This window comes from Chionomys nivalis, chromosome 3, assembly GCF_950005125.1.
Source record: "Chionomys nivalis chromosome 3, mChiNiv1.1, whole genome shotgun sequence".
Lineage (NCBI taxonomy): Eukaryota > Metazoa > Chordata > Mammalia > Rodentia > Cricetidae > Chionomys > Chionomys nivalis.
In genome coordinates, this window is record NC_080088.1 from 5915997 (window position 1) to 5941836 (window position 25840).

General features: G+C 48.8%; 1 protein-coding gene across 2 annotated transcripts in view; it reads left to right on the forward strand.

Annotated features, from left to right (window-relative positions):
* The window catches only part of Runx1 (RUNX family transcription factor 1), an 89071-nt gene that overhangs the window by 36127 nt on the left and 27104 nt on the right, over positions 1-25840 (forward strand). The window contains exon 4 of one of the 2 annotated variants that reach the window (XM_057765825.1): positions 13263-13451. The exons of the other annotated variant lie outside the window; for it this stretch is intronic. Coding sequence (XP_057621808.1) covers positions 13263-13451 — 189 coding nt within the window. The remainder of the gene's footprint in view (positions 1-13262; positions 13452-25840) is intronic. 2 annotated transcript variants of the gene reach the window in all.

Consider the following 25840-nt stretch of genomic DNA (forward strand, 5'->3'; position numbering starts at 1 on the left):
GTCAAAACATACCCAAGTACCCAGAGGGAAGTCTTTTTCCTGTGGGCTCCCCCACCCCCGGCCTCCCTTAAAGTAGCACACTGGAATTAATCTGCAACTCCCCAGACCCTTGTGAAGAAAGTTAATGGCGGTACATTAATTTTGGGCTCCTAGGAATTCCATATGCCCAGGTTCCATTAAAGCAAGTATTGACTAAAGCCTGCACTGTTATTAAGAAAGTTGAGCTGTGCTAGCCTGCCCTGAAATGTCGCACACTGGGTATTTCAATTGCTGGGTCTTGCTTTTAATTTCACTCGCTGTGGCTGGTGAGTCATATCCTGGCCATCTGAAGCACGTGCAGGATGACTTTATGGCCCTTGCTGGGGTTTTTCTCCCACCCAGGTATCTCATTCTCACTCACCTGTCAGTGGTTTCGTGATATTTCTGATCTACTCATTTTACAAAAGCTAGGAGAAACACACAGAGAACATTTTTCTCTTTACCTGACATTGCTCATGGGACATGGCCCAGCGTTTAGAACAGAATCAGAGGTCTCACCAGGGAGTGGCAAAGGGAACCCGAGCCAGATCAGACCGGCTTCAGGTCTTACCTCTGTTACCTCCTGGCTGTGTGCCCCAGCTTCTTCCCTGTAGAAGGAACTTCCAGATGTCCACCTTCCAAAGAGACAGTGAGGAGTAAAGGAGACAGACCAGAGAAGGGAAGGGAGGCTCCCAGCTGAGCTGCCTGACTCCACCTCCCCTGTGATGGCAAGGCTGTTATAACCCCCGCCCCATCATGGGGACCACAACACCACCATGGAGACATGCACGCGAGGGTGGTGCACAAAAGTACCCTTTAAGCAGTAAATGCACACACTCTGCATGCAGGTCGCTCTCCTTCACCCCCCACCCCCATGGTTTATTTAACAAGGAATTGGATGGAATTCTGCTCCAGTGGGTACCAAATATGTATTAAGGCCAAATTATCTTAAAATGGGGTCAGGGGAACCCTAACAAATTGGTTCCTTCGGGTGTAATACCGCAACAGCCCTTTCGCCTCTAAGTCTTCCTGGTGGTCATTTTAAGTACAGACCCACAAGAGCTTCTCAAACCCGAGCCTTATCGAGGGAGGCATCACCGCATGAAGCATGCACTGTCCCCTCTTCAGAGAATAGGAGGGTGTGTCCACACAGAGATTTTATCATAGGTAGCTCCGTTTCTAGCAGGACATTAAGCACTCGTGTTGCTGTGACCTGTCAAAGCTCCTAAGATGTAGAACATTCTACTGGATCCTCTACAAGATGAGTATCAAGTGAGCTCTCTCTACTGTGCAGGACTTTGCTTTATATGAGGCAGCACATATCAAAGTGTGGCTTAGTAATATGTCATCCAAGTAACAGAAATACAACAGATGTGAATGAGATAAAAACTAAACCTGAAAACCTACTGTTTCTGTTTTATAGGTGTTGCACAAGCCCCTTAGGGAGTGTAAGGAAAATATGATTGTTTTCTTAAGATTGGTCTGGTTTGGTTAGAATTACTTGTTTTATATTCTGTGTAGGGGCATTCCGCCTGGGTGTATATATGTGTGCCACATGCATGCCTGACTCCCCGGCGGCCAGAAGAGGCCTCTGGAGCTGGAATTACAGTTACAGATGGTTCTGAGCTGCCCTGTGGGTGCTGGGAACCAAACTCTGAGAGCAACAGGTTCTGGAAGCCACAGAGCCATCGCCAGCCTGAAAGATAGGTTCTGCCTCATCCTGTCTGTTCAGACTGCTGAGAACACAGAGGGAAAGAGGCATTTCATCAGCTGCCATGTAAACCTGTGCTTTTAGAAGCTCCACCCTCTGCCGTTTGCATCCATATGGAAACTCTGATCAACAGTTGAGACTTTTACTCTAATTCATTTTCTTTTCCAAAACCAAAGAGTTTTCTTCTACAGCTCTCATGGAGCAAATCACTGCTTCTGAGTTCATATTCGCGCAAGCGTGTGTGTGTGTGTGTCTGTATCAGTTTGTGTGTGTGTGTGGTGTATGTGTATGTATGTGTGTGTCTGTCTCAGTTTGTGTGAGTTGTGTCTGTGTGTCAGTGTGTGTGGTGCATGTGTATGTATGTGTGTGTCTGTATCAGTTTGTGTGTGTTGTGTCTGTGTGTGTGTCTCTGTGTGGTGCTTGTATATGTACGTGTGTATCCGTATCAGTTTGTGTGTGTGTGGTGCATGTGTGTGTCCTTATCAGTTTGTGTTTGTTGTGTCTGTATGTCTGTGTGTGTGTGTTTCTCTGTGTGTGACTGTGGCTGTGTATGTGGTGCATGTGTATGTATGTACGTGTCTATCAGGTTGTGTGTGTTGTGTCTGTGTATATGTGTGTGTGTGTGTCTGTGTGTGACTGTGGCTGTGGATATGGTGTCTTTCTTTAGATGGCATTTGTCTGAGATTCGGTTTCAGAGAGATGAAATGGTACACCCTACACTCGATGCCTGTTTCAAACCTGCAGCAACTTGATGCTGAGGCCCTGGGGACCACTGGCCCACACTCATCTGCTGACACACTGACTGGGGCAGGATCAGAGAATCTTTTCTATCCGGAGGGTGATTCAGCCATTCTCAAAATAAATAAGTAGCAGAGGGCAGGGAGAAAGAACTGGAAACCGTTGAAATCTGAGTCTGGGGGGCGGGACTGTTCTCTGCACTACTCCTGAGCCCTGGGCAGGGGACACTGCCCAGTAGAAAGCCTTCAGGCCCTGCCGCCTACCTCAGTTTCTGCAGGAACCTCAGTTTTGTCATCTACAGAGTTGGGAGGGAGTGGGGTGAGGGCTAAGACATTTAGGAGCCCCTGAAAGCTGGACTTGAGGTCCCAGGAGCATCTGGATTTGCCAAGCATCCTCTTCCATTTTCTAGCAGGAGACAGGTCAGGATCTGCTCTGTGACTGTGTCCATAAGAGGACATGGAGAAGAGGTGGTCACTGGGAGAGGGGCAAGTGGGGAGCAAGAATGGGTCGGGTCCGAGGGAGGATCTGTCCTCCCACCCCAAGCTGCTGCAAAGAGCCATGAAGAAAGAAAGGCCCATGCAGAGTGGAGGGGCTCGGGGCTTGAGTAGGGAAACCATCCAAACCCTATTTCCCATGACTTCGGCAGCATTAGAAAAAAGAAGAAAGGAGAAAAAAAAATTGTAAACCCACAAAGTGCTCAACTGTCCAAGCCTAATGGCCGACTTCCCAAAGCTGCCCGGTCAAAGGCCTTGGCGTTAATTCCTCAGCCAACTGAAAAAAATTAAAACTGGTGTGAGTTCTGGTGAGTTAATTGCCAGAGTGTTGTTGAACAGAGCTGCCTGCCTCCCGCCTCCTCACATATTCTGGGCTGTTCCTCATTACCTGGCCTACCTATCTTCACAATCTAGCCACAAACAGCTTTGGTTGACCACACCACTTCCCTATTGAAAGTTAATACTGTTTGACTCATTCTGCGCTGCTTAACCTGAAGCCAAAGAAAACAAGGTAGAGAATAGCTGGCTTGTATGGAGTCTGGAAAGGCCTGCGCGGCCCTGCTTTCAAAGTCCTATACAGTAGCCTTACTATATCTCAGCCGCAGCTGCAAAGAAAATGAAGGAAGCAGAAGTAGCTGTGGTGGAGGGGGTGCGGGTGTAGTGGGGGGAGGAGAACAGGAAGGGAGTGGGGCGGAGCCCCATCGGGCTGGGAAAAGACAACAATGTGCTCTGCCCAGTTCTGGGGCTCTCTTGCTAGGCTCCAAGTTTGTCCCCTCCCTGGAGTGCTCAGAAGAGAGGCAGTAAAGAGGAAGGTCCCAAATGCTCGTTTTAAAAGTGGTTTTGTTATTGAAGACAACAGAGAGAGGAGCTGGGTCTCACCAGACCAGCTTCCAACAGGACAGCCCCTAGATGGTCAGGGACAAGGCCCACCACTGTCAAATCTGGGAAAGGCTCAGAGGAAGAATGCTGCCCAGGGTTGCTAGGCAGACAGCCATACTTCCCCCTCGCCCCTTTCCTGCGGTGACCGTAGGACTGAACGGGTCCTTGGGGCTTCTGTTGACTAGAACTGTCCCTTCTCATGTCACCAGGCCAATACAGGACCGCCGTGTTCCTTACGGTGCTGTACAGGTTTGTGGCCTCTTGTTGATGGAGTCTTGTGGTGATTGGTAGGCAGGATTCTGATTACTCCTCCTTCCCTTTCCTCTGCCACAGACCACAGAGGTTGAAAGTTGGGGGCAGCTCCAGACAGCCTGAAGTATGACAGAAAGCTGGTGATTTGTTACACACACACACACACACACACACACACACACGGAGAACTGTTGGTTTTCTTACGAGAGAACTCTGCCTAGCATCTGGCTGTGTGCTGGCTCTTTGGCCCCACTTCCTTGAGGCCAGTCTAGAACCCCAGTTGGCATTTTTCTCTACAGGTCTAGGGACTGAGCAAACCCCGCGTCTTACACATGCTAGCCCAGCACTCACCACAGAGCTACATCCCCAACTTCCCACTGGTATTGATGATCTGAGACAGTCGGAAGTCTCAGCTGGCCATGGAGAGCCCTGGGGCTGGTGGGTAGACCTTGGGCGAACCAGGCGGAATTTCTCTATCCTTTGTCCTAAGCACAGAAGGACAGAAATCATCGTTGATGCTGCTGGCTTAGCATCCCAGAGAAAGGCTCCCACTTCCTCACCTAGCCAGGTTCTACAGACATCACTCAGTCATGAGGGGCCTCGGTTTATGTGGGTTCTGTGCAAACACGCTCAGCACCGGCGCCCATCGCGTGACGCATCCTCTGGGGTAGGAGAAGAAGGACAGCTAACTCAGAGAAGTGAGAGATGCAGAGTTGCTTGGGCCATGCACAAAGTGTCGCGGTAGAGCTTGGGGCCTCTAGGATGTCTCCTCTTTCCTCTCAGGCCTGTGCAGCCTGGGACTTGCCCTGCTGAAGGCCTGAAGTCCAAAGCCAGGTCAGACTCTCGAGGTACATTTTAGGTCCACATTCCTCTCCAGACGCCGCCTTTGCCTGGCCACCCAGACTTAGCCTTCCCTGAAATCTGTCGGGTCAGAACTACTCTGGTAGGCAGATATGGACAGTTATATCAGGTTAGTTTTTAATTATGCTTTATGGAAGGATCCAGGGACAATACATGAAGGAGAGTTGATGACACTTGAGATTATAGGCTGGCCGAGGAGACAGCCTTGCCGTGTGTAAGTTCCATGCACCCCGCCCACAAGGCTCCCCTGCCAGCCACCCCCACAGAAGGCCACTTCTGGTCAAGCGCACAAGATAACCAGACAGCTTCTGGTCACCGGACAGAGCAGGAGGTAATGGCTACAGAGGCAATTGTTCTCAGGAAGGTGCAGGACACCAGGAGCCCACGGGAGCCACCACACTGAAGTCTGTTCCACTGAGCCCAGAATGGAGAGTGGTAGCGTCTGCTTTTTGTCCCCTGAATTCTGGGGGTCCAGAGAGAGAAAGAGGAGACCTGGGGGCTCACGGAGGGAGAGAGGAATCCCGGGGCCTCAGAGAGGAAGAGTGGAATTATTCTGGGGGCTCAGGGAGGGAGAAAGGAGTCCTGGGGCTCAGAAAGGAAGAGAGGAATCCTGGAGGACCAGAAAGGAAGAGTAGAAGACTCTGTCAGCCCGTGGCCTGTGACTGTGTTAGTTGCTGCTCTTGATCTGGCCTCAGCTAGTTTTACTGCTCAATGTATAGGTCACGGGATATTTTGTGTCTGGGAGAAAGCATGTGTATATATACATATGTGTGTGATTTATATATGTATAATATTGCATGTAATATATATAATACATATATAGAACACATATATGTGTGCTGTGTTATGTGTATATGTATGAGTGATATAGACACATAGAATATACATGCATGTGTATATATAGCATTATATTACTATTGTATATATTGTGTGGTAGACAAGTACTACATACATGTGATATACATATATATAAACACATGTATGTTTGTATGTGGCAAATATGTATGGTGTGATAGTAGTATGTACTCTATACAGGCATAGTGAATATATGAGTTGAAAGAAATATGTAGGCTTGCATTGTGCAGATGTGTATATAGATGTATACAATGCACATAGTATAAGTATGTGGTCTGTGTATGTGTGGTGTAAGCATGTTTGTAGTACTCGCTACAGGGCGAAGGCAGCAGCCACGCGTACTGCTGGCTCACACCAGCATGCTGTGCTCCGCTCTGCACAAAGGACTTGTCTTATTCCTCAGGGTGGTGAAAGGAAAAGAGGATGGGTTTTGCTGAGTGATTTACCTCACAGGATGGTTCCTCAGGAAGCTCTACCGTTTGGCTTGACAGTTCGCCTCAACAGGTAGCTCCCTAGTAGTCACTCCGCCGTTACACAATTTAGTGCTTGGTTCCTTTGCCCAAATGGGCTCTGCTTTCCTCAAGTCCAGGGAACGAAGGGTGGGTGGCGCTGACTGCAGAAGCTCTGGGCTTCTTGGTGTTGAGTTAGTTGGTTGTTAGCCAGCATTCACCCTGAGCCGAGAGTGTGCCAGGCACCTTAGGTCCTAAGACGGGAAGCAAGATGGCGTCTCCATGGACTCGGGGATCAATGGACACAGACACGCCGCAGTGACTCAACGAGGGTGTGAGAAAAGCCAAGGCTGAGGGTGGAGCTCAGTGGATAGAGTCCTTGCTTAGCGTACATGGAGACGCTCAGTGTTCAAGTCCCAGCAGGGTGTAAACCTGGTGTGGTGCCATGCACACACCATCCCAGTGCTTGGGGTGATGAAGCAGAACGAACAGAGTTCAAGGTCATCCTCTGCCACGTAGTGAATTCGAGACAAGCCTGAGTCACACGACAATCTGGTGTGCACGTGTGCAAGCACACACATATACACACACGCACACACAGAGAGAGGGAGTCAGTGCTCTAAAGACCATCTTAATTGTCAGACTGGGGACAGGCTCTAAAGACCCGAAAGAAACTAAGAAACCCAAGTCATGGTGTCCCATGCAGTTGTCCTTGGAGTCACCAACACAACCCGGCTGAGTAGAGAGTGGTGGCAGATGTAATGGCCATGGGTGCTTTTAGAGCCTCCAGGAGTAATCCACCTTAGTCCTTTAATTCCAGGCTTGCAGATAAGGAGCCGGAGCAATGAAGAGACTCACTCTACCCGCAGCAGACTCTTCAGGAAGCGCAGACTTAGAGTGGGCAATGGGGCATGCCAGGCAGGCAGCGATGTCTCCTGGTGCCAGGCTGCCTCTCAGGGGGAGAAGGATTATTGTGCTACATTTACACCCTGGTCTTCAGGGGGCATTTGGAAGTCTTACTTGCTGCCCTTCCAGAATAGAATGAGCTCCCCATAGCCATTCCTGTTCTTCCCACATTCTCTCTTATGGCAAGGCTGCTGCTTCCTCAAGAATTCTGAGAAGCGGCTATCCCAGGAGTTCTCAACCTGTGGGTCCTGACTCCCTGGCAACCCTCTATCTCCAAACAATTAATTACATTGCTATTCATAACAGTAGCAAAAATGCAGTTATAAAGGAGAAATAAAAATAATTTTATGTTTGGGGTCACCACAACATGAGGAACCATATTAAGGGGTCTTGGCGTCAGGAAGGCTGAGAGCCACTGCTCTAAGCAAAGCTGTCTAGCCATAGCTGCACGACATTCCCATCATCAGGGAAGAGTTTCTCTGCAAGTACCAAAGAACTTTTAAAGTAAACCGGAGGGCCACCAATTTTCACACCAAACAAGGCCATCACAAAGTGCCCATGACCTTAGACTACCGCAAGCCTTGGTGTCTACACACACTATGTCATGCTACATGGGCTAGTTTATGCTACACATAATAATTCGTGCAAAGGCGGACGAAAAATGTTCTTTAAAAATGCAGCTGTCTTAAGCATGAAGATTTTTCTTCTTGTCATTACCCAAAAGCTACAACATTACAAAGTCTGCCCATCATTTGTGTTTGTTTAGGTATTGGAAATCACCTAGAGAAGATTACAAGAGTAAAGGAAGAATGCATGGGCCATAGATATAGAACGTGAGGCCATTTACATCAGGAGTTTGAATAGCATGAACTTGCAAATCGACTGGAGCCAGGCAGTCAACACCCCACAGACAGAGAGGGCAGATTGTAATTGGTCTTTTATTCGCCAGCCCTCAGCAGATCAGAAGCCTGTCAGAGAAGAGAATGGTCCTGCTCCTGGAAAGTTTACAGGCCAGTCAGGGGAGCCCCTCCTCCCTTCCCTCACGCCCAATACCAGCAACAGCAGCAACACACAGATCTTTCTAGAAACTGGAGCTCTAAGGAACCTTATTTTCCACCCACCTAGCGAGAACCTCAGGGTGGTTCCAAAACCTGCTACAGAAGTGGAGAGCCAGCAGCTGGCGGCAGATGGCCGTGCTGCCCTGGCCCTCCTTATCCTTTGGGCAAACTGGGGAAAAGACAGAGTGTACGAACCCAGCCTTCTCATGGCCAGTCAGCTAGAAGCTGTTGGATTGTGAGCCTCTTTTCTTGATTTACTTGGGCAGGGATGGGATCACCAAAACCAAAATTTTGAACTCTAGGCATTCTGGGTGTGAGCTGGGAGTACTGGGAACCTGGGGATGTTTATGCACCCTCGTTCTTCCTCCATCTGACTGTGTGACATGAGCTAAATGGCATCACCTCTGTGAACTTGGCTTGTCACCTGTCGTTTAAAAATATGACAGATTTCTCTGGCCCATCTCTGGTTCTCCAGTGTGACATCTGTGTCCTGTTATCTTAGCGATATGGCATGAGAGGAAATTAAGGGGGGGAATGAAACTATCTCTGTTCATATGCCATTAGACAATCTATAAAGACACACATACATAAAACGCATTAGGATCTATATTAGCATACATACTACATATTTTATGTATAGTATGTGAATTGATTTCAATGTAAACTAATTTAAATGTTTACTAAACTGGAACATTTTCTTCCTTCTTTTCAATTTTTGCAATGCTAGAGGTAAATTCAGGGTCTTGTGAACGCTAGTAAGTGGTCTCTCACTGAGCTAGACCCCCATGCTCCTATAATATCTGAAGGGTATGGAATATTAGACGATGTTTCTCAACAGCTAAATTAACTGGAAGTTGGCTGGTTTGTTGGACTGAAGGCCTGTTTGCTACCTGCAGGACAGTTCAAGGAAGGGTCACCGCTGCATTCAGTGCCACTGCTTTAAAACCCTAATGACCCTGGAAATCAGCCACCGGCTGCGACACAAAGAAGGGGGAACTGTTGGCTGTGCTTGCTTATCCCCGGTCCTAACACTGCCGCCAATCAAAGGCAGAATAAGCCTTTTATACCCAGATCACGTAGCTAATGTTGGACTGACTGAAAGATATTTTCTAAAATACAGATGTCATCTCAGTGAATGTACAATATTCACCTTTTCTTTTAGGAGAACCACAATTTACAAACACACACACACACACGGAGAGAGAGAGAATCTTCAGTGTGGTCATTTTGCACACACTTTTCCCATCTGATCATCATGACAAGGCTTTTATATACCATGTAATCCATCAAGAACACCACTAAGCTCCTATCAGAACCACGAGCTACCATATGGACTGGCTAATCAAACATTTCCAGGAAAAGGTAGCATTTTCACCTTGTTGCCTTTGACTAAGGATCAGATGCTGTATTACAGTTACAGCCACAGACCAAAGTGGCAGCCTGGAAAAGGCAGCCGAGATTTGTAGAGTTATACATGCTTTTTCCACTCAGTTTTAACAGGAGAAAGTGACAATTGGCTTCACTGTCTGTCATAAAATATGATAACATTAGGCATGCCCTGATTGAGGCAGCCACCTCAGGGAAACACAGAGATCTGTTTAAGATGAAACGGATGCACCAAAGGGTGCTTGTTTATTTTATTATGTGTTTTTTTCCATTTTTCTTGTTTTCTGATGACTCTGCATATATAATATTTTGAGAAGTATTTCTCTCCCAAAATACGTAAAAAAATAATAATAGAAAATTTGTGGGTCCCTTTCAACTCTGTGTGTGAACATCAGTAAAATGCACTCATACTTAATCTTGAGGTAGCCACAGCTTGAAGCCACACTCTGGAACCTGACTCCCAGTGAACTTGAAATACAGGCTACCAGCGTGTGTGGGTTCAGATCTGCACAGTCCACAGTGGTTTGTGCCTTGCTTTCCTCCAGGGCCCAGGAATCAGTAAGAATGGAGAGCAGATTTCATAGTGGGCATTTCCCATGCTCCTGTGTTTAGAACTCAGGGGCAAATTGATATTTTAATGGCACATGGATTCCAGAAACTGGAGAAATAAAGCATTCATTTTCCCCCTGCCTGAAGGTTTCTATCGGAAGCTCCTATATTCCACGAGAATATTGCTGCTTGGCCCACGAAGCCTGATGATTTCAGGAGGGAATAGGTGTTCTTGGCCTCTCTGCTGTAAATGCACCAGGACCACACCTTGAACGCGACAGTTTCTTCCACTTCACAAGTGTCCTGGTGCTATCACTCTCTAATTCCCTGGGAACATGGGGGTCAGCTTTCCTCCCAGGCAACACCTTTCTTACAGACTCCCAGAAAGCACATGAAGAGAATGTGGAATGAGCTATTCCCTAACCCTAAGCATTAAAGCCAGCGTGAGACTCTCGGGGCTTAGGCAGAGCTCGGCGAGCTATGCCCCGGCATTCCTGTCAGAGCAGACAGTCATCAGTTAATCTCTGTAAATGACTACAATTTTGGCAGGTGTCAGCTCGTACCAAAACAGCTCGCGCATTAGAACTTTTTTTAAACCATCGAGTAATGGAGGGAGAGAAATAAAAATAAATAATGTCACATGTGTTGGCCACACAGTGGCTTGCCCCAAATGGCTTATTCCTGTTTGGGTTCTCAGTGAGCAGGTCCCCAAGTTTTTTTGTTTGTTTGTTTGGTTGGATGGTTGGTTTTTGTTGTTGTTGTTGTTGTTGTTGTTTGGTTTTTGTAGGTTTTTTATTTTTTTTGTGACAAGGTTTCTCTGAAGCTTTAGAGCCTGTCCTGGAACTAGCTCTTGTAGACCAAGCTGGCCTCAAACTCACAGAGATCCACCTGCCTCTGCCTCTCAAGTGCTAAGATTAAAGGTGTGTGCCACCACTGCCCAGCCTGGTCCCCAAATTTATAGAGGCAGGTCCTCCAATAGCCACCCATCAAAGGCTGGCCAGAGACACCAGCACATCAAGTGCTCTGAATTCACAATCATCACACACACACACACACACACACACACACACACACTGACCTTCACAGGTTCTTCAAAGAAAGCCACTGGGTGCTTTCAGAATGTGAAGCTGAGACACAGACAAACCCTGCTGGAAGCCCTGTTGGTCCACATTCTTTCTTAGGCGGTACAGCTCTCCCGAATCATGTTTCCCCCGTGCTCAGTCCTTGACTGGCATGAGACCGACCTTAGTAGGCACACCAAGGGGCCACGCCATGCTTTAATGGCTTTAGAGCCGGGATTGTTTCCCTGCGAGAGAGCCTGAGGCATTTCAGTGTGGTGAGGAGTGGGACTCTGTCACAACCAAAGAGGGGGGAAGAGCCAGAGAAGGCTGCACACCAAATGGCATTTGCTATGGCTGACTGAAGTAGAAGGTTCTAGAAAAAGAAGTTTTTGTACTTCTGGTAAAAAGATGAAGGAAGCAGTCAGGGACTTGGCCTCTTTTGTCCACAGAGCTTAAAATACTCGGCCTCTGAGAGGCCTCTCACATGTACGCCGTCTGAGCCTGCGTGACTCAGGGTGTTTGTGTCTGAGGCAAGTGTTGAGAGCTGCCTCTCTGAGTGACAGTCCAGATTTGCCTCGGTGATACGTGGAAGGAGGGAACGTTGCATGTGAACTACACAAATATTATGTTTGAGCATTTTCCTCCGTTCGGAGCCAAACAGGTCTTGTTAGTGATAAAAATCACTGCAATATAGTAGGCCCTTTTTCTGGCCTGGAATTTGAGACTGTGTCGGTGGTGCCAAGGGGGCCCGCAGCAGGAAGAGACGGCAAGCCACGGGGATTTGAAACCATAACACAACTTCTACAACTTAATTTTATAATTGTAGCAATTGGGAACGTGGGGGGGGGGGGTCAGGGAGGGTACCGATCATAGCCCTGCTCCTACCCTGTGCTGGGGGAATGCTGTCCAGGTCCTCTGTCGAGCTTCCGGTTGAAATGGGTACCAGAAGCAGCCTTTTCTATGGGCAGAAGTCGGTGGCTTCTCCTGTCTTGCACTGAGGCTGTGTGACCACTGGCGGGGAGAGCCGCGGCACAGTCAAATAAACCTTCAGGGTGAGCTGGCCTCTTTAAAGAGGAATGGCTCTCCCAAGGCGTCTGTGGCTGTGTTCGTTCCTGTGTGGGAGGCCGGACTCTGCTATAATCTCTAGTTTAATGACAGTTTAGAAAGGATGAGGGAAACCTGGAGGCCCAGCCCTCCCTGCTGGACCATGTAGATGCCCCTGCTTGCTCTTCCGTGGTGATAGGGACACCTACTGCCCATGCAGCCAGTCTTCCCACTCCACTTTTACTCTCTGGTCCCTGGAAAGCTCTGCAGGCCAACTGGCCACACCCTCTGGGCTCCTGAGGGCCGGGCCTACCAGGAATATCAGAACAGGCCTAGGCTGCACCTTTCTGCCTCTTCCCTCTTAGGGATGTGTCCAGGGAGTGGGCTTCAGAGAAGAAAGGATGCTTCAGGGAGCCTGTATGAAGGAGGAAGGGCCTGGGACAGGGCTGCCCTGTGCCTACCTGCCTGTAACAGGAAATCTCCCCCCTAGGCTGTGGGTTTGCAGCTGCACCCAATTTCCTGTTGAAGGGGCATGCTGCTGAGCTCCAGGGCCCACTCTGGTACCGCTCAGACCTGCTTCTGGTCGGGTTTGCAAGACGTCAGGGCATTATGACCCCAGGGGAGGCCACCTTTCTTGGCTGCCATGGCTCAGCCCTCAGCCTGTGGCCAACAGCCAACAAGCAACCGGCTTCTTTCCCAGGCTGCTCTAATCAGTTCCACTCCCTAGTATCTCTCTTTCTGCCCACCTGGGACGCGTGCAGAGAGCTGGGTGTATGCCTAGTCCCAGATTAAGGGAACGCCCAGGGGCCAGTGTGATGAAGGATGGCCCTGGGCCCCCAGCCCAAGTGGCAATTCCAACAAGCTCACCTTGGGGGCGAAGGGAGGGGGGGGAAGATAAGAAAAGACCCCCTCCACAATGCATTTTCTGATCTCTTCCCTCCCTCCCTCCTTCCCTACCTCCCTCCCCTCCTCCTACCTTCCCCTCCCGGTCCCTACACTAGGACATCGGCAGAAACTAGATGAGACCAAGCCTGGGAGTTTGTCCTTTTCCGAGAGGCTCAGTGAACTGGAGCAGCTGCGGCGCACGGCCATGAGGGTCAGCCCGCACCACCCAGCCCCCACGCCCAACCCTCGGGCCTCCTTGAACCACTCCACTGCCTTTAACCCGCAGCCTCAGAGTCAGATGCAGGGTAAGTACCCCGTGGAGCCCACTGCCCTCGGTCCTTGCTGAAGTCCCGGGCACAGAGCCCACCCAGGCTGCCAGGGCTTCCCCTGGGCGCTCTAAGGGCGTTCCTGAAAGCCACGGCCTCCAGTGGGAGCTTATTAGAAAAGCAGAGTCTTGGTGTTTCGCCTGTTGAGTTTCTCTCGACTGAGAAGTTTCTCTTTTGACTGAGCATGGCTATCGACATCCATCATGTATGTTAGTGGATGTACACTTGGCTATGGACATCCATCATGTATGTTAGTGGATATATACATCGCTCTGGATATCATGTATGTTAGTGGATGTACACATGGCTCTGGACATCATGTATGTTGGTGGATGTACACATGGCTATGGACATCCATCATGTATGTTAGTGGATATACACATGGTTATGGACATCACGTATGTTAGTGGATGTACACATGGCTATGGACATCCATGTATGTTAGTGGGTGTACACATAGCTATGGACATCCATCATGTATGTTAGTGGATATACACATGGCTATGGACATCCATCATGTGCGTTAGTGGATATACACATGGCTATGAACATCCATCATGTATGTTAGTGGATATACACATCGCTATGGACATCATGTATGTTAGTGGATGTACACATGGCTATGGACATCCATCATGTGTGTTAGTGGATATACACATGGCTATGGACATCCATCATGTATGTTAGTGGATGTACACATGCATCCCTTGGTACCTGTGGAGTATCAGTTCCAGGGACCCAAATCCACAGTGCCCCAGCACTTACGTCATAGGTCCTAGCACAGTGTGCATCCCTCATTGCTGCTGGCATCCGGTACGCTATCGATACAATACTACAGAAGCAACAGTTAACAACCGCTAAATTCTAGCATTTAGGGTTTCTTAACAAAAGTTTATTTTCGGCGTGTGTACATTTTAGAAAACTATTGTCAGCCCACCATTGGTTCAGTCTTTAGCTATAGAGGCTGCAGATACAAAGAGTTGCCTTTGTATATGTATATAAGCAGATGAGGGTTTTAAGTTATGTTGTTTTCTTACCTACCCATTAGTATTGAAGCCATACACTTTTGTGTGTATGTGTGTATGTATGTGTGTATGTATAAATGCACACATATACACATCTAGAAAGGTGAAAGTGAGGAGTGCTCCAGTTCTTGTTGTCTTCTGATCATATGTGGAGTTTTCATCTAATATTTGTTCTTTGCACACTATAAAGAATGGGAGGCATGCATGCATGTGACTGTATCCAGCGCAGTATTTTCAGATCAGGGCTGTGAGTTCCTTTTACTCCATGGGGCAGTCACCAACTGCAAAAGCACTGTAAACAGCAAAAACTGCACAGACCTGTAAGATGCAATAGCTGCATAGGCCCTCTGTGCCAGGTTAGATAGCACTCACGGTGCATTTACGTGGTAGGGCCACTGACGCCGGCGGCTGTTTACTCAAAGATACCATTATAATATCTGAGCGGCGCTCTTTCTGTGCCAGGTGGGACACAGCTGGATATGATGTGCTTGTAGTAACACTCCTTCTGCCGAGATGCAGGCTCATTTGCCCCAAAGGAAAAGATGCGGCCAATCTGCAGAAAGGGACCAAGGGCTGGCAGCAGGCGTGGGGCACCACTTCTCACAGAAAGCAAAGATTAGCTTCCCCTGTGCTCTTCATGGGGCACACAGGCAATCTATGTGAGAGGGCTTCGGAGCAAATTGCTCTCTTCGAGAAGAAACACATGCAGGGCTCACAAGAGCTCACACTTTCCAGAGTGTAAAATAGAGTCTATGCTCTAGGTATGGTGGCACAGGCCAACTCTCACAGAACTTGGGAGGTGTAGGCAGCAGGGTCAAGAGTTCAAGGCTGGCCTTGGCTACCTAGCTAGCTTGAGGCCGACCTGAGCTGCATGCGATGTGGCCAGCATCACCACATAGTGTGCCTCTCCTCTGTGTGAGTGGAACAAAGAGTTCGGCTGTCTTTAGGGTGTGTAGGCCCCACAAAATCCTTCATTTCTTTTGCTTAATGACTAATCACTCAAAACATTGACACTAACTTCCCAGAGAGCCCAAAGTGTGGTTCTATGGTGACACTTTAGGGAGATAGACGGTCTTGGGGACGAGGAGAATGAAATTTTCCAGGAGATTCTTCTGCCTTGTGTTTACAATCACTTGGCTCCACGTGTCTTTTCTGGGAGTCCATGTGTGAAAACCGAGGTGAGGGCTCTGTCTTTGTGGCCTCTGGTGGCTGTACTCACCACTTGTGGATGGGAATGAGATTGGCCTTTTGCATGCAGAAAGTCAAACCCAAACAAGAAAGGGTTTTTAAAGCCAATGCAAAACCGAGTCACGTGGGAACAAATTCAAAGTGTCGCCTCGGCCGGCTCGGTGAACCTCACCCGCTTTCACTGTCTTATATGCCATTCCCTAGCAAAAGCCGAGGGTGGTTGGTGCTCAGGAGTGTCCTGAGCCTTTGGAGCGGCCCATTCAGGCACGGGAGACATCGCCATGGGCAGGTGGTGGGTGTCTGTGGCTCTCTACATTGTAACTTGATCTCAGAGTGTTCTAGGGGCCTGACTGCTACTTTCAGAAGATGTGTGGACTGTATTTGGGGTTTTTTTCTTTTCCCCTGAAGTATATGAATTTGATATGCAGGGATTTACTTGCCCCATGGTAGACACAGTTTCAGACCTGTGTCCACAATATAGCATGTAAAACCCTTCCCTGTGTTCTCTCCACCACCACGCCCACCATCTGTTTCTCTCCCCTCTCCTTCCTTTTTCCCCTTCCTCTCCTCTCTCTTTTTCCCTACAAGAAAATACTATTTTCTACAAGTCTAGTTTTGAGTAGACCCATAAATGGTCCCCCCATCCCCTGAAATCCAAACATTAACAGGGATAACGAACGGAACAGCCCAGTCCTTCACTTTGCTCCTGACATTAAAGACAGTTAATGCCCAGGTTTAGCCCCAGGGCACCCATGTCTACCTAAGCCACACAGCACGGTTCATGGCGCTCTGAGACGGCCATCACAATTTTAAGGGAATGGTCCCAGAAGTGCTCAGGGCTGAGGAGCACCGTACAGACACAGGGATGATTTCCAGCTTCACAGAGATGCCGGTGACTGCCAGAGGTCTATGGAGAGGTGGGGGACTGCCAGGCCGGAGCCACCCCACCCCTCTGCTCTGCCAGCAGAGGATCGTGGGTATGGAATATCACCCTTCCTTACCTTACCCAGTAGACATCTCCAGTGACCTGCCATGGGATGCGGATGGACGGGGAAGGTTGCCATGCCACCCAACCACTGTTTGTTTGTTGTGGTTTTAATTTTAAAAGAGCTGAGGTTAATCTCGGCTTCCTATCTGGGCAGGCCTAAAAGTGGAACAGAAAGCCATTTTGTCACGGCTTACATTTTGTCATGGTTTACACAAGTCAGGACACCATCGCTAATGCCTCCCGCCAGCTTTCAGGCCTTTGCTACGTTCCTTTTACAGTCGGGGAGGGGACAGATTAGAGTTCTGGGGTAATGATGCCTGCGCCCTCAGACCTCCCACCCAGAGATGACTCTGGGCAACCCGGTGAGTCATGTGGAGTCTCGGATTCTGGTTTAGAAGGTGGCATGACTTCCGCCTTTCCCAGGAGATGAGGATGACATGTAAAGATACTGACACAGAAACCCCCAAAGCAGAGACATTATTAGACCAGCAAGCTAAGCCTCTTGCTATAAAGTCTAACTTTCCTTGGCTTCACTGAGATGTCTGGGCACAGCTCAGATTTCCCCATCTGCATGTCCTTTTCCCTCAGCCATCCTGTGGGGTGGTATAGGAACAGAAACGCAGAACTCTCAGTTCAGAGGTTAAACCTTTCCTACCACGTCCGGCATTGTAAGTGATGGACTCAAATCCAGACCTTTTGGAAGGCGCATGCGGTAAGGTGGTGGGGAAAGATGAGCCCGTGCGCCTGGCTCGGAGACTGGTGTGCCACAGGGTGGGCAGGCATGGTGAGGTGCTGGGCTCGCCACCACGTAGGACACCCGGACTGAAGGCATTGCACTGTCATCGGGCCCTATTTTGGGTGCCTTACTGTGTCATCTTCTGGAAGTACTTTATCTTTAAAAAATGGGGATAAAAGAAAGCCAATTGGAATACTGGGCTTCTGAGCATATCCGAAATGGAATGTATGGGCAGGAGCTGGGCTTGCCATCCTCTCCTCCTGGTCTCTCGTCTCTTGAGCATGAGATGGCTAAAACAGGCTGTCTCCTCAAGGATAGGCACAGGTGCAGCACCAAGGTCCCTAAAACAATGCAGTGTGTATGACCTTGACCTTGATGTGTTATGTATTGACCTTGCCCCAAATACTTAATCAGCCCTTCAGAGAATCACTTACCACTTAAACTGACACCACCTTTGTAATCCAAAACCACGGTTTAATAGGACCTGGTTTCCAAATCGGTTCACGAGCGATACTCAGAGAGGTCCACCCATATTCTCAAGATTCTCCTAGTCCCTTAAGGACACCTTTTCTGATTACAAGGGAAAATAATTTACTGTGGGTCTCGGTCTCGGTGATCAAATATTCCTTCCCGGGTCTGCCGAGGTTTAAAAGTTCTTCATGACGCTAATGAATCTGGAGGCTGTGCACAGGTGCACTAAATGGTGTCCTTGGGACTTTACAAAGTGGTCATCTGTGCACTTACTGAATAGGGATGTTAAAATGCAGAGGGTTTGAAAGGCGCACGTTCTCAACTGCTACGAAGGAGGCGCACCACCACAAACCAGCACAGCCTGGCAACTGCAGACACCCTAGAACCGTGAGCAAGAAGTTTAACCTCTTAAAGTCTCCATCTTCCTCCTTGCAAAACGAGAGAGTGGGAGATGTTCTTGTCGGTCTTGAGGACACAGAAACACCAGGCACAGAATGCCATCCCTGACTGATCACTATTGCAGTCTGTGTCAACAGTAGCAACTCTGCTGGTCTTCTGTGGCTGACACAGACCTGGGCCACAGATTTAGTGACTTTAAACAATGAGAATTTATTCTCTCAAGACTGGAGGCTACGCGTTCTAACATTAAGACAGCATGTGACGGCCCTTCCTCTGAAGGTCCAAGAGAAGGTTCTTTCTGTCTCCTGTAGTTCTTGCCAGTTCCAGGTACTCCCTGGCTCATGGCTGCATCTCTCCCCTCTGTTTTTCTCTTTACCTGAGCTTCTCTCTTCTGTCTTTCCCTCTGCTTCTTCCTTCTTTTTTAAATAATTTATTTATTTTTTATTTTATGTGCATTGGTGTTTTGTCTGCACGTAGGTCTGTGTGAGCATGTCGGATCCCCTGGAACAGGAGGTGCAAACAGTTGTCAGTTGCCATATGGGGGCTGGGAACTGAACCCTGGTCCTCTGGAAGAACAGCCCGTGCTCTTAACCCCTCAGCCCCTCTCCCTCTGCTTCTTAAAAGGTCAAACATCATTGGATTTATACCCAAGTCGTTCACGAAAGTATCAAGGTCCTTCACTTAGTTACATATGTAACTAAGTGAAAAGTTAGAAAGTGAAAAGTGGAAAGACCACTCACTCCTTTCCATATAAGATTCTAGTCACGATCTAGAGGTTAGAATATGTCCCTGTCTTTTCTGATGCCACCATTAGATCAACACTAAAATATAGATATTATCAGAACATTAATCAGTAGATTTTGATCAGTTTGATAAGAGTTTCCCTATCCATTCCCCAGAGCAGACCTGGTATCCAGGTAAATATGAGCTCACGCCTGTGTCCCAGTCACATCATCTGGACACAGGCATCTCAGCCCTTCATTTGCTGGAGCCCAGTGCCATGATTCTTTTGGCTCCCAGGCAGGAGAGTATAGTTTCTTATTTCTAGATAAGATCAGCTATTTCCCAGTGTTTTCTAGAGCACCTATACAGACGGAGCCAAAGGCTCAACTGTGGTGGAGAAGGGGGGGCTTTTCCAATATGTGGGGTTCGAAGCCAGATCAAAATATAGGAGACAGGGGTCCTCCTACTCTAGCCTCCAAAATGCAGTGATCACAGAGACAGCAGTGAGCAGAGAAATGAAAATGCCAGGAAGACCAATGCCAGCCAGTTGGGATGGACTCAAGAATTTGACCTCTAGACAAAGCCATGCCGCAGTCAGGCATGTCCCTGTTGTTTTGAAGCAACCAGTGGCTTTAGCACAGGGTATTGTCAACTAGACACCCATACCCAAGGGACGCTGATTTCCTTTGGATCTCTCATCAAGCCAAGTCACAAATCACTTACAGGTAGCCTTTCACGTTTGGGAGTTTAAGAAAGAGTTTTTGAACATAGCTGTGAAGTCTTACGAAGTTTATCGGAAGTTTAGCTTAAGAGAACCGTGTAAAGCTAAGATGAACCACAGCCTGGCCACCGAGGAGTTCTCCCAGTGGTGGCTTTGTAAGCACAGGTCTGCTCCGGTTTGGCTATTGTAGGTTTCTTCTTGACTCCGCAAGGCTTCATCAGTCTGCCTTGGCCTCTTTCCCTCTCAGGACAGCCATCCGAACTCCAGGGACGATGGACCAAGGCACAGAGTGCCGCTTGCCTTCTAGCCAACAACTGCCTAGTGTCTATCCTGCTTCCACACTCTCTGGTCCCACACAGACTTTTGATATTATTATTAAGCAGATGCCTGCTGTGCCACAGAATGGCTGATTGTTATGGAGATTAAAGGTAGGGATCACAGAAAGCCTGCAAATGCGGTCATCACTGACAAACCTTGCATTTCCCATGATCTCTTCCTGGCAGGACATTTTGTGTGTCAATGCTAGTGATTCAGTTAGGAGCCACAGTCAATAGGACAAACTAATAATGAGAAAAATAGAATAGGACTCACCCTAAAAACAAACACTGATCAGTCAGGTTTATGTTCTGCCTCTCTGTGCTCGCCTGGGAACAGAGCAAGAAAGAAGGGGGGTCGGGACCATGCTCCTTCCTTGTTCTATTGATTTCTGTTTCCAAGTGATGGAGGGTCTTTAGGCTGCCTTCCAGCCGATGCAGGCTCCTTTGGGCAGTGCTTACCATTTTAAAAAGTAGAGGCATTTCAGGAGAAAACAGAACCATGGTTCAGGTGCTAGTTCGAGCCACTAAGCCATTGGTGGGACAGGCTGGCCAGAGGGGACTTGTTTCTCTGACTCAGGTTGAAATGCCGCCCTGGTCATCCTTATTACTTCATATCACCCTCTGGGCACACACAAGGCTTAGAACCTTCCAGATGTATTTGCACGACTTGAACTATCACTGTCCAATTCTGATCTCCGTGGATCATGACCTCACAGTTTTGGAAGGGTAGGCCTTGATTTTAAACACAACTCGGGCTTTTCCTCTAAGGAAATCATGCGGGTGGAAGGGGCGTGCCCATTCCGCGTCATCCAACAGCTATGGGATGGCATGAGACCCGGTCATCCCTTGTTCCTTCCTGCCGTCTTATCTCTCTTACGCAGTCTGACGTGTGTAGCACGAATTCTAGTTGATATTAATAATAAAAACCTGGAGTCAGTTACGGGGGGAAAGCTGGAAGATCAAAGAAGCAGGGCAGCCAGGCTACTAGAAAGTTCTTACCTCCCTCTATGATATCTTCAGACTAAAAAGAGCATGAGCTCCCGTCTCCTCCCACCTATATTCCTCTCTAGTGCTGGGATTAAAGGTGTGCGCCACTCCTGCCCAGCCTCTATGGATAACTAGTGTGGCTGCTGGGATTAAAGATACCTGCCCCCACTGCCTGGCCTGTATGGATAACTAGTGTGGCTGCTGGGATTAAAGATGTCACCTGGCCTGTATGGCTGACTTGTGTGGCTAACTTTGCCCTCTGATCTTCAGGCAAGCTTTATTTATTAAAACAAATAAAATATCACTATAGACTTGGGCCACTGAATTTGGGGTTCCAGAATTTAACACAGTTACGCTTATCAAGACTTGGGCAGCTGGTGACCAGCCAGTCCTGGGAGTGTGGTAGAGGATATGTTAGAATCGTTCTGCTCCTGGGATGAGGAGAGACCCCACTGGTGGAATAAAAGTCAAACTTCCCCAGGGAGGGAAGATCTATGAGGCACTGTTCTCGTGGGTGCAGTGGCTCACCCATTAGGGCAGTCTTCGGCTTCATAAATTCTCAGCACCTACTTTGGCAGGAGTCTCCCCCAGGGCTCCGCACATTCCCTGAGTCATTCCAAGGCCAGAGCCCAGGCTCAAAGCTAAACCGTGGCTGTTTCCTCCTTCGCATGCTTTGAAGGGCTTCTTTAGTGGCTTTAAGAGAACATCTTGAGATAAAAAGGGAACAGGAGCTAAGGAGACGGGAGAGCTGCACTTCTCGGAGTTGCCGCTCCTCCAAGGGGAGTGAACACGGTTGCTTTATGAAGTCTCACGGGACACCCGCAGTGCTGCGGCCACTCCCTCTCCATTAGCACGTCTCTCTGCACATATCAGATGGCAAATTATAGAATGATAAAGTTATTAAAATATCTGTAAAAGTCAGCCCACACTCAAGGGCTTGACTCGGCTTTTCTGCCCACTAAGTGGTTTATTTAGACGTCTTGTCTCAAGGTCAGTTCCGCCTACTCCACACACCAACCCCAGCTGCCCCAGTCTGAGGATGTGCTGTTGTGGGGTTTCAACTGCAGCATAGGTTGGTGATTGCACCTGCAGCTTGATCACTGCCGGAGCCGTCGAGCCAACGAAGACGATCACAAGGAAGGCGGCAGGAGAGCCATCACAGTTTATGTTGGTAGAGGAGACTAGAAGGGGTGATCTGGTTACTGCCCACCAACAACACTCTGGCACAGGTCGCAGACAGAGGAAACCTCATCCAGAGGTTCTTAACCTTCCTAATGCAAGCGACCCTTTAATACAGTTCCTCGCGTTGTAGGGACCTGCCAACCATAACATCATTTTCATTGCTACTTCATAACTGTAATTTTGCGACTGTCGCAAATCTGATGTGCAGATGGTTTTAGGAGATGCCTGTGAAAGGGTCGCTCAACTCTCCAAAGGGGTCGAGACCCACACGTTAGAACCACAGACCTAGAAGGTTCCATTTGGTTAGCTCCTTGTCTTGTTACCTGACACAGTTCTCTCTCTGTCTCCCCTCCCCTCCTCTCTCCGTGTGTACTTTTCTGGTAGGATGCATATGGGCAGGTATATGCACACGTGTGTGTGTGTGTGTGTGTGTGTGTGTGTGTGTGTGTGTGTAAGTCAGAGGACAGCCTCAGGTGTCTGGAGGTCAGGGGATGGCCTCAGCGATCATTCCTCAAATAACCGCCAGATTTGCTTGAGACAGGGTCTCTTATTAGCCTTGAGCTTTGCCAAGTAGGTCAGGCCAAAGGACCAGCAAACTTCAGGGATCTCCTCTCTCTACCTCCCATGTCACCCACGATGTCCCATGAAAGCACCATTGACATGACATTACAGTCCTGTGCCGCCACACCCTGCTTTTTATATGGGTTCTGAGGATCAACCTGGGACCTCACACTAGTGAGGCAAACCCTTGGCTGACTGACTGTCTTCCCGCCCCTGGCACTGTTTTTCATAAGTGTCCTAGGCCTCTTTGTCATGCAAGTGAGTCACTGGTTGGTCCTAAACATTCTGTAATCCTGAATACAGTATCTTGAAGGAATTACAGTCACCCCTAACGCTTTCAGGGAAACTGATTGAGATGTCCCAGGGCCCCCACCCTCCTGCCTCTAATTGACAGACAGTTTTTTTGCGGGGAGGGGGGAGATGATACCTTTTGCTGTGTGACCAGGCTCCCAGAAGCTCTGAGGCACCATATGTTGTTAAATGAGAGAAGTCATTGCCCAGACATAGATCTGTCTAATTTAATATGATTTTCCATAAATTACAAAGCATGACTTTGAAATTGGATTTGTATAAAATTATGGGTAGCCAGTTCAGGTGGAAGCGGAAGGGAGCCTTGTTATTCCTGGGCCAGCATCTTTTCCGGACTTCCTATTTGATTCTTTCCTACCCTGGAGTGGGAGGACACCGTAGGGCAGCGGTTCTCAGCCTTCCTGATGCAGTTCCTTTAATACAGTTCCTCATGTTGTGGTGACCCCAGCCATAAAATTATTTCATTGCTGCTTCATAATGTATTTTTGCTGCTGTTATGAATAGTGTTGTAAATATCCCCATTTTCTGGTGGTCTTAGGTGACCCCATAGGTTGAGAACCACTTCTGTGGAGGACCTTTGTAGTGTGGTTCTTACTCTTAGACTTTCTCCCTGTCTATCCATGGCTTCCTCTGGAGAAGTTACCAGCCTAGAGATGGCAAGGCAAAACACCAAATCCTCTGTCCATCCATCGCATGGGCCAGCACAGAACCAGTCTTCATATCTAGCTGTCAGAGGGAACCCAGAACAAACAAGGGGCCTTGGGGAGCCTGTAATGTTAGGAAAGCCTAATTAATGCAGATCCATAATGCTTTGGGGTTCAGACCCCCCTGTGCCCTTCCTAGTCATGTGACCCTGCAGGAAGCCCTTGAGTCCCTGTGCCACCAGCTCTATTTGTAAAATGGCCTGCGCCTAGCCACTGACTTTGGATGCTCTTGAAGACTAAGTCACCACGCTCAGAGCGTTGGATGCCCAGCACACGGCCCCACTGAGCCTTTCCTCACATTCTTGCACAAGCCCTCCCTGAGGTGTGATGCGTTCTGGGATGTGCTGACCTGGCGCCCAGGAGATGCCCCGTCTTCCCTGGGACTCTCATCACTACTCCAGCTCTCGCCGCTGGCTCTGGTGGCTCGTCTGGGGGTTCCACGTCAGCCCCGTCCTATGAGGTTCATGGCCACTCCGTGACAATGACCTCTTCCCCGTAGTCCTCAGAAGCAGTGGCAGCTTTGGCGAGAGTAGAGGGGAATGTGATTTGAGCTTTGGTTCCTTGGATAAACTCAGATGGGACAATCCATAGTTATACGAGAATATAAAATATCAAGGTTGAAAGGACTTTTCGATTTCTTTGCTTGGGGCCTCTTTCCCCCTACGCCCACCCCCATCACCCCTCTAAAGGCCCAGAGACTGTCTACTGTGGGCCATGTACAGCTGAGGTCTCCCAGCACGAGTCTGTCCTTTTGTATTTAAGCCTGTCCTATGGGAACAGCTAAGCCTTACTCAGCCTTTTCCTGAAATGTGTTTTTGGCCTAGGGAGAGGATAGGATTTAGTTTCTTAGGATCCTTTTTCTTCTTTTCTTAATGTTGAATTTTATTCTTAAAGAAGGGACTTGACTACATTTCTCTTATCTGAATAAGGGTACAGCCTTTCTCACCCTCCTCAGTGCAAACACATAGTACCAGCCCTACCGAGACAGCTGCAACAAGCTGACAGGCCACTTCCGGAACCCAGGGACCACGTGGGCAGTGGGCAGAGGCTGCCCCTCCCCCTTCCCTTTGCTTCCCTGTGTGTGAATGGACCGGCTCTCCCGTGCTTTTAATGAACCATCTACGGAACGATTCCTTTGAACTCGGTTTCATCTCCCTGTGCGATTTTAAGTAACTACCTCCCTCTGCCGATTCCCCTCCCCCAAAAGCCCTGCCCTAAATTTAAGCCTGCTTGCCACTGTGGCCCAGGCTTTCAGGCCAAGAGGAGGACAGCAAACAGGTGTGTGGGGTAGCTGGGCCACAGCTGTGGGAGCGCCAGCCACTCTGGCGGGCCCTAGGCTGGGAGGGGTAGGAGGTGCCTGCCGAGTGACAGTCTTCTCAACCCAGTTCAGAATGTGGCTGCCAATCTCTTGTCATTTACTCCCAGAAGACTTGAGTAGCCACGAGAGGGAGTGACCTGAGACCTGGGTGTAAAGGCGTTCCTATGAAAGCCAGATCTTTGCCCATGAATTCAGAGTCAGGTCTTGAATGTCTGGATCAAAAGCTGCCCTGGAGTTTGTAAAGATCGGCCACCATCCTCCCTGAGATGCCAGAGAGCCCGGGTCCCGCATTGACGGGCGGCTTCTGGCCCCCTTCCTTAACTGAGAAAGATGAGGACTTTAGCATTCTGGATCTCAAATGGTATTTACTTAATAGTTAACTGGCTTTTAAAAGGAATGGGGACCCGACTCCCTTCCCTAATTAGCCCAGCAGGCCTGTCATCTCCACCTTCACCACCCACGGAGTGTGCTCTTGACAAGTCATGACCGAACTCCCAGGGGACCTGCACTCTGAGCTTGCCTCTCCACGGTCTGAGAAACACAAGTCTCTGAAGAAGATAAGATTAGCTTAGTGAAGGGTGTGCTGGGAAATGCCAAGGATCCGCTCCGGCCCCTAGCATCCCGTGAACTTATCTCCCACCCATAGTGACTGCACCTGATCGGAACAGGCTTGTGGCGACTTTGAACTTGACAGTGATGATGAGTGTCACAGAATGGGATGGCCAGCCTGTTCCTGAAA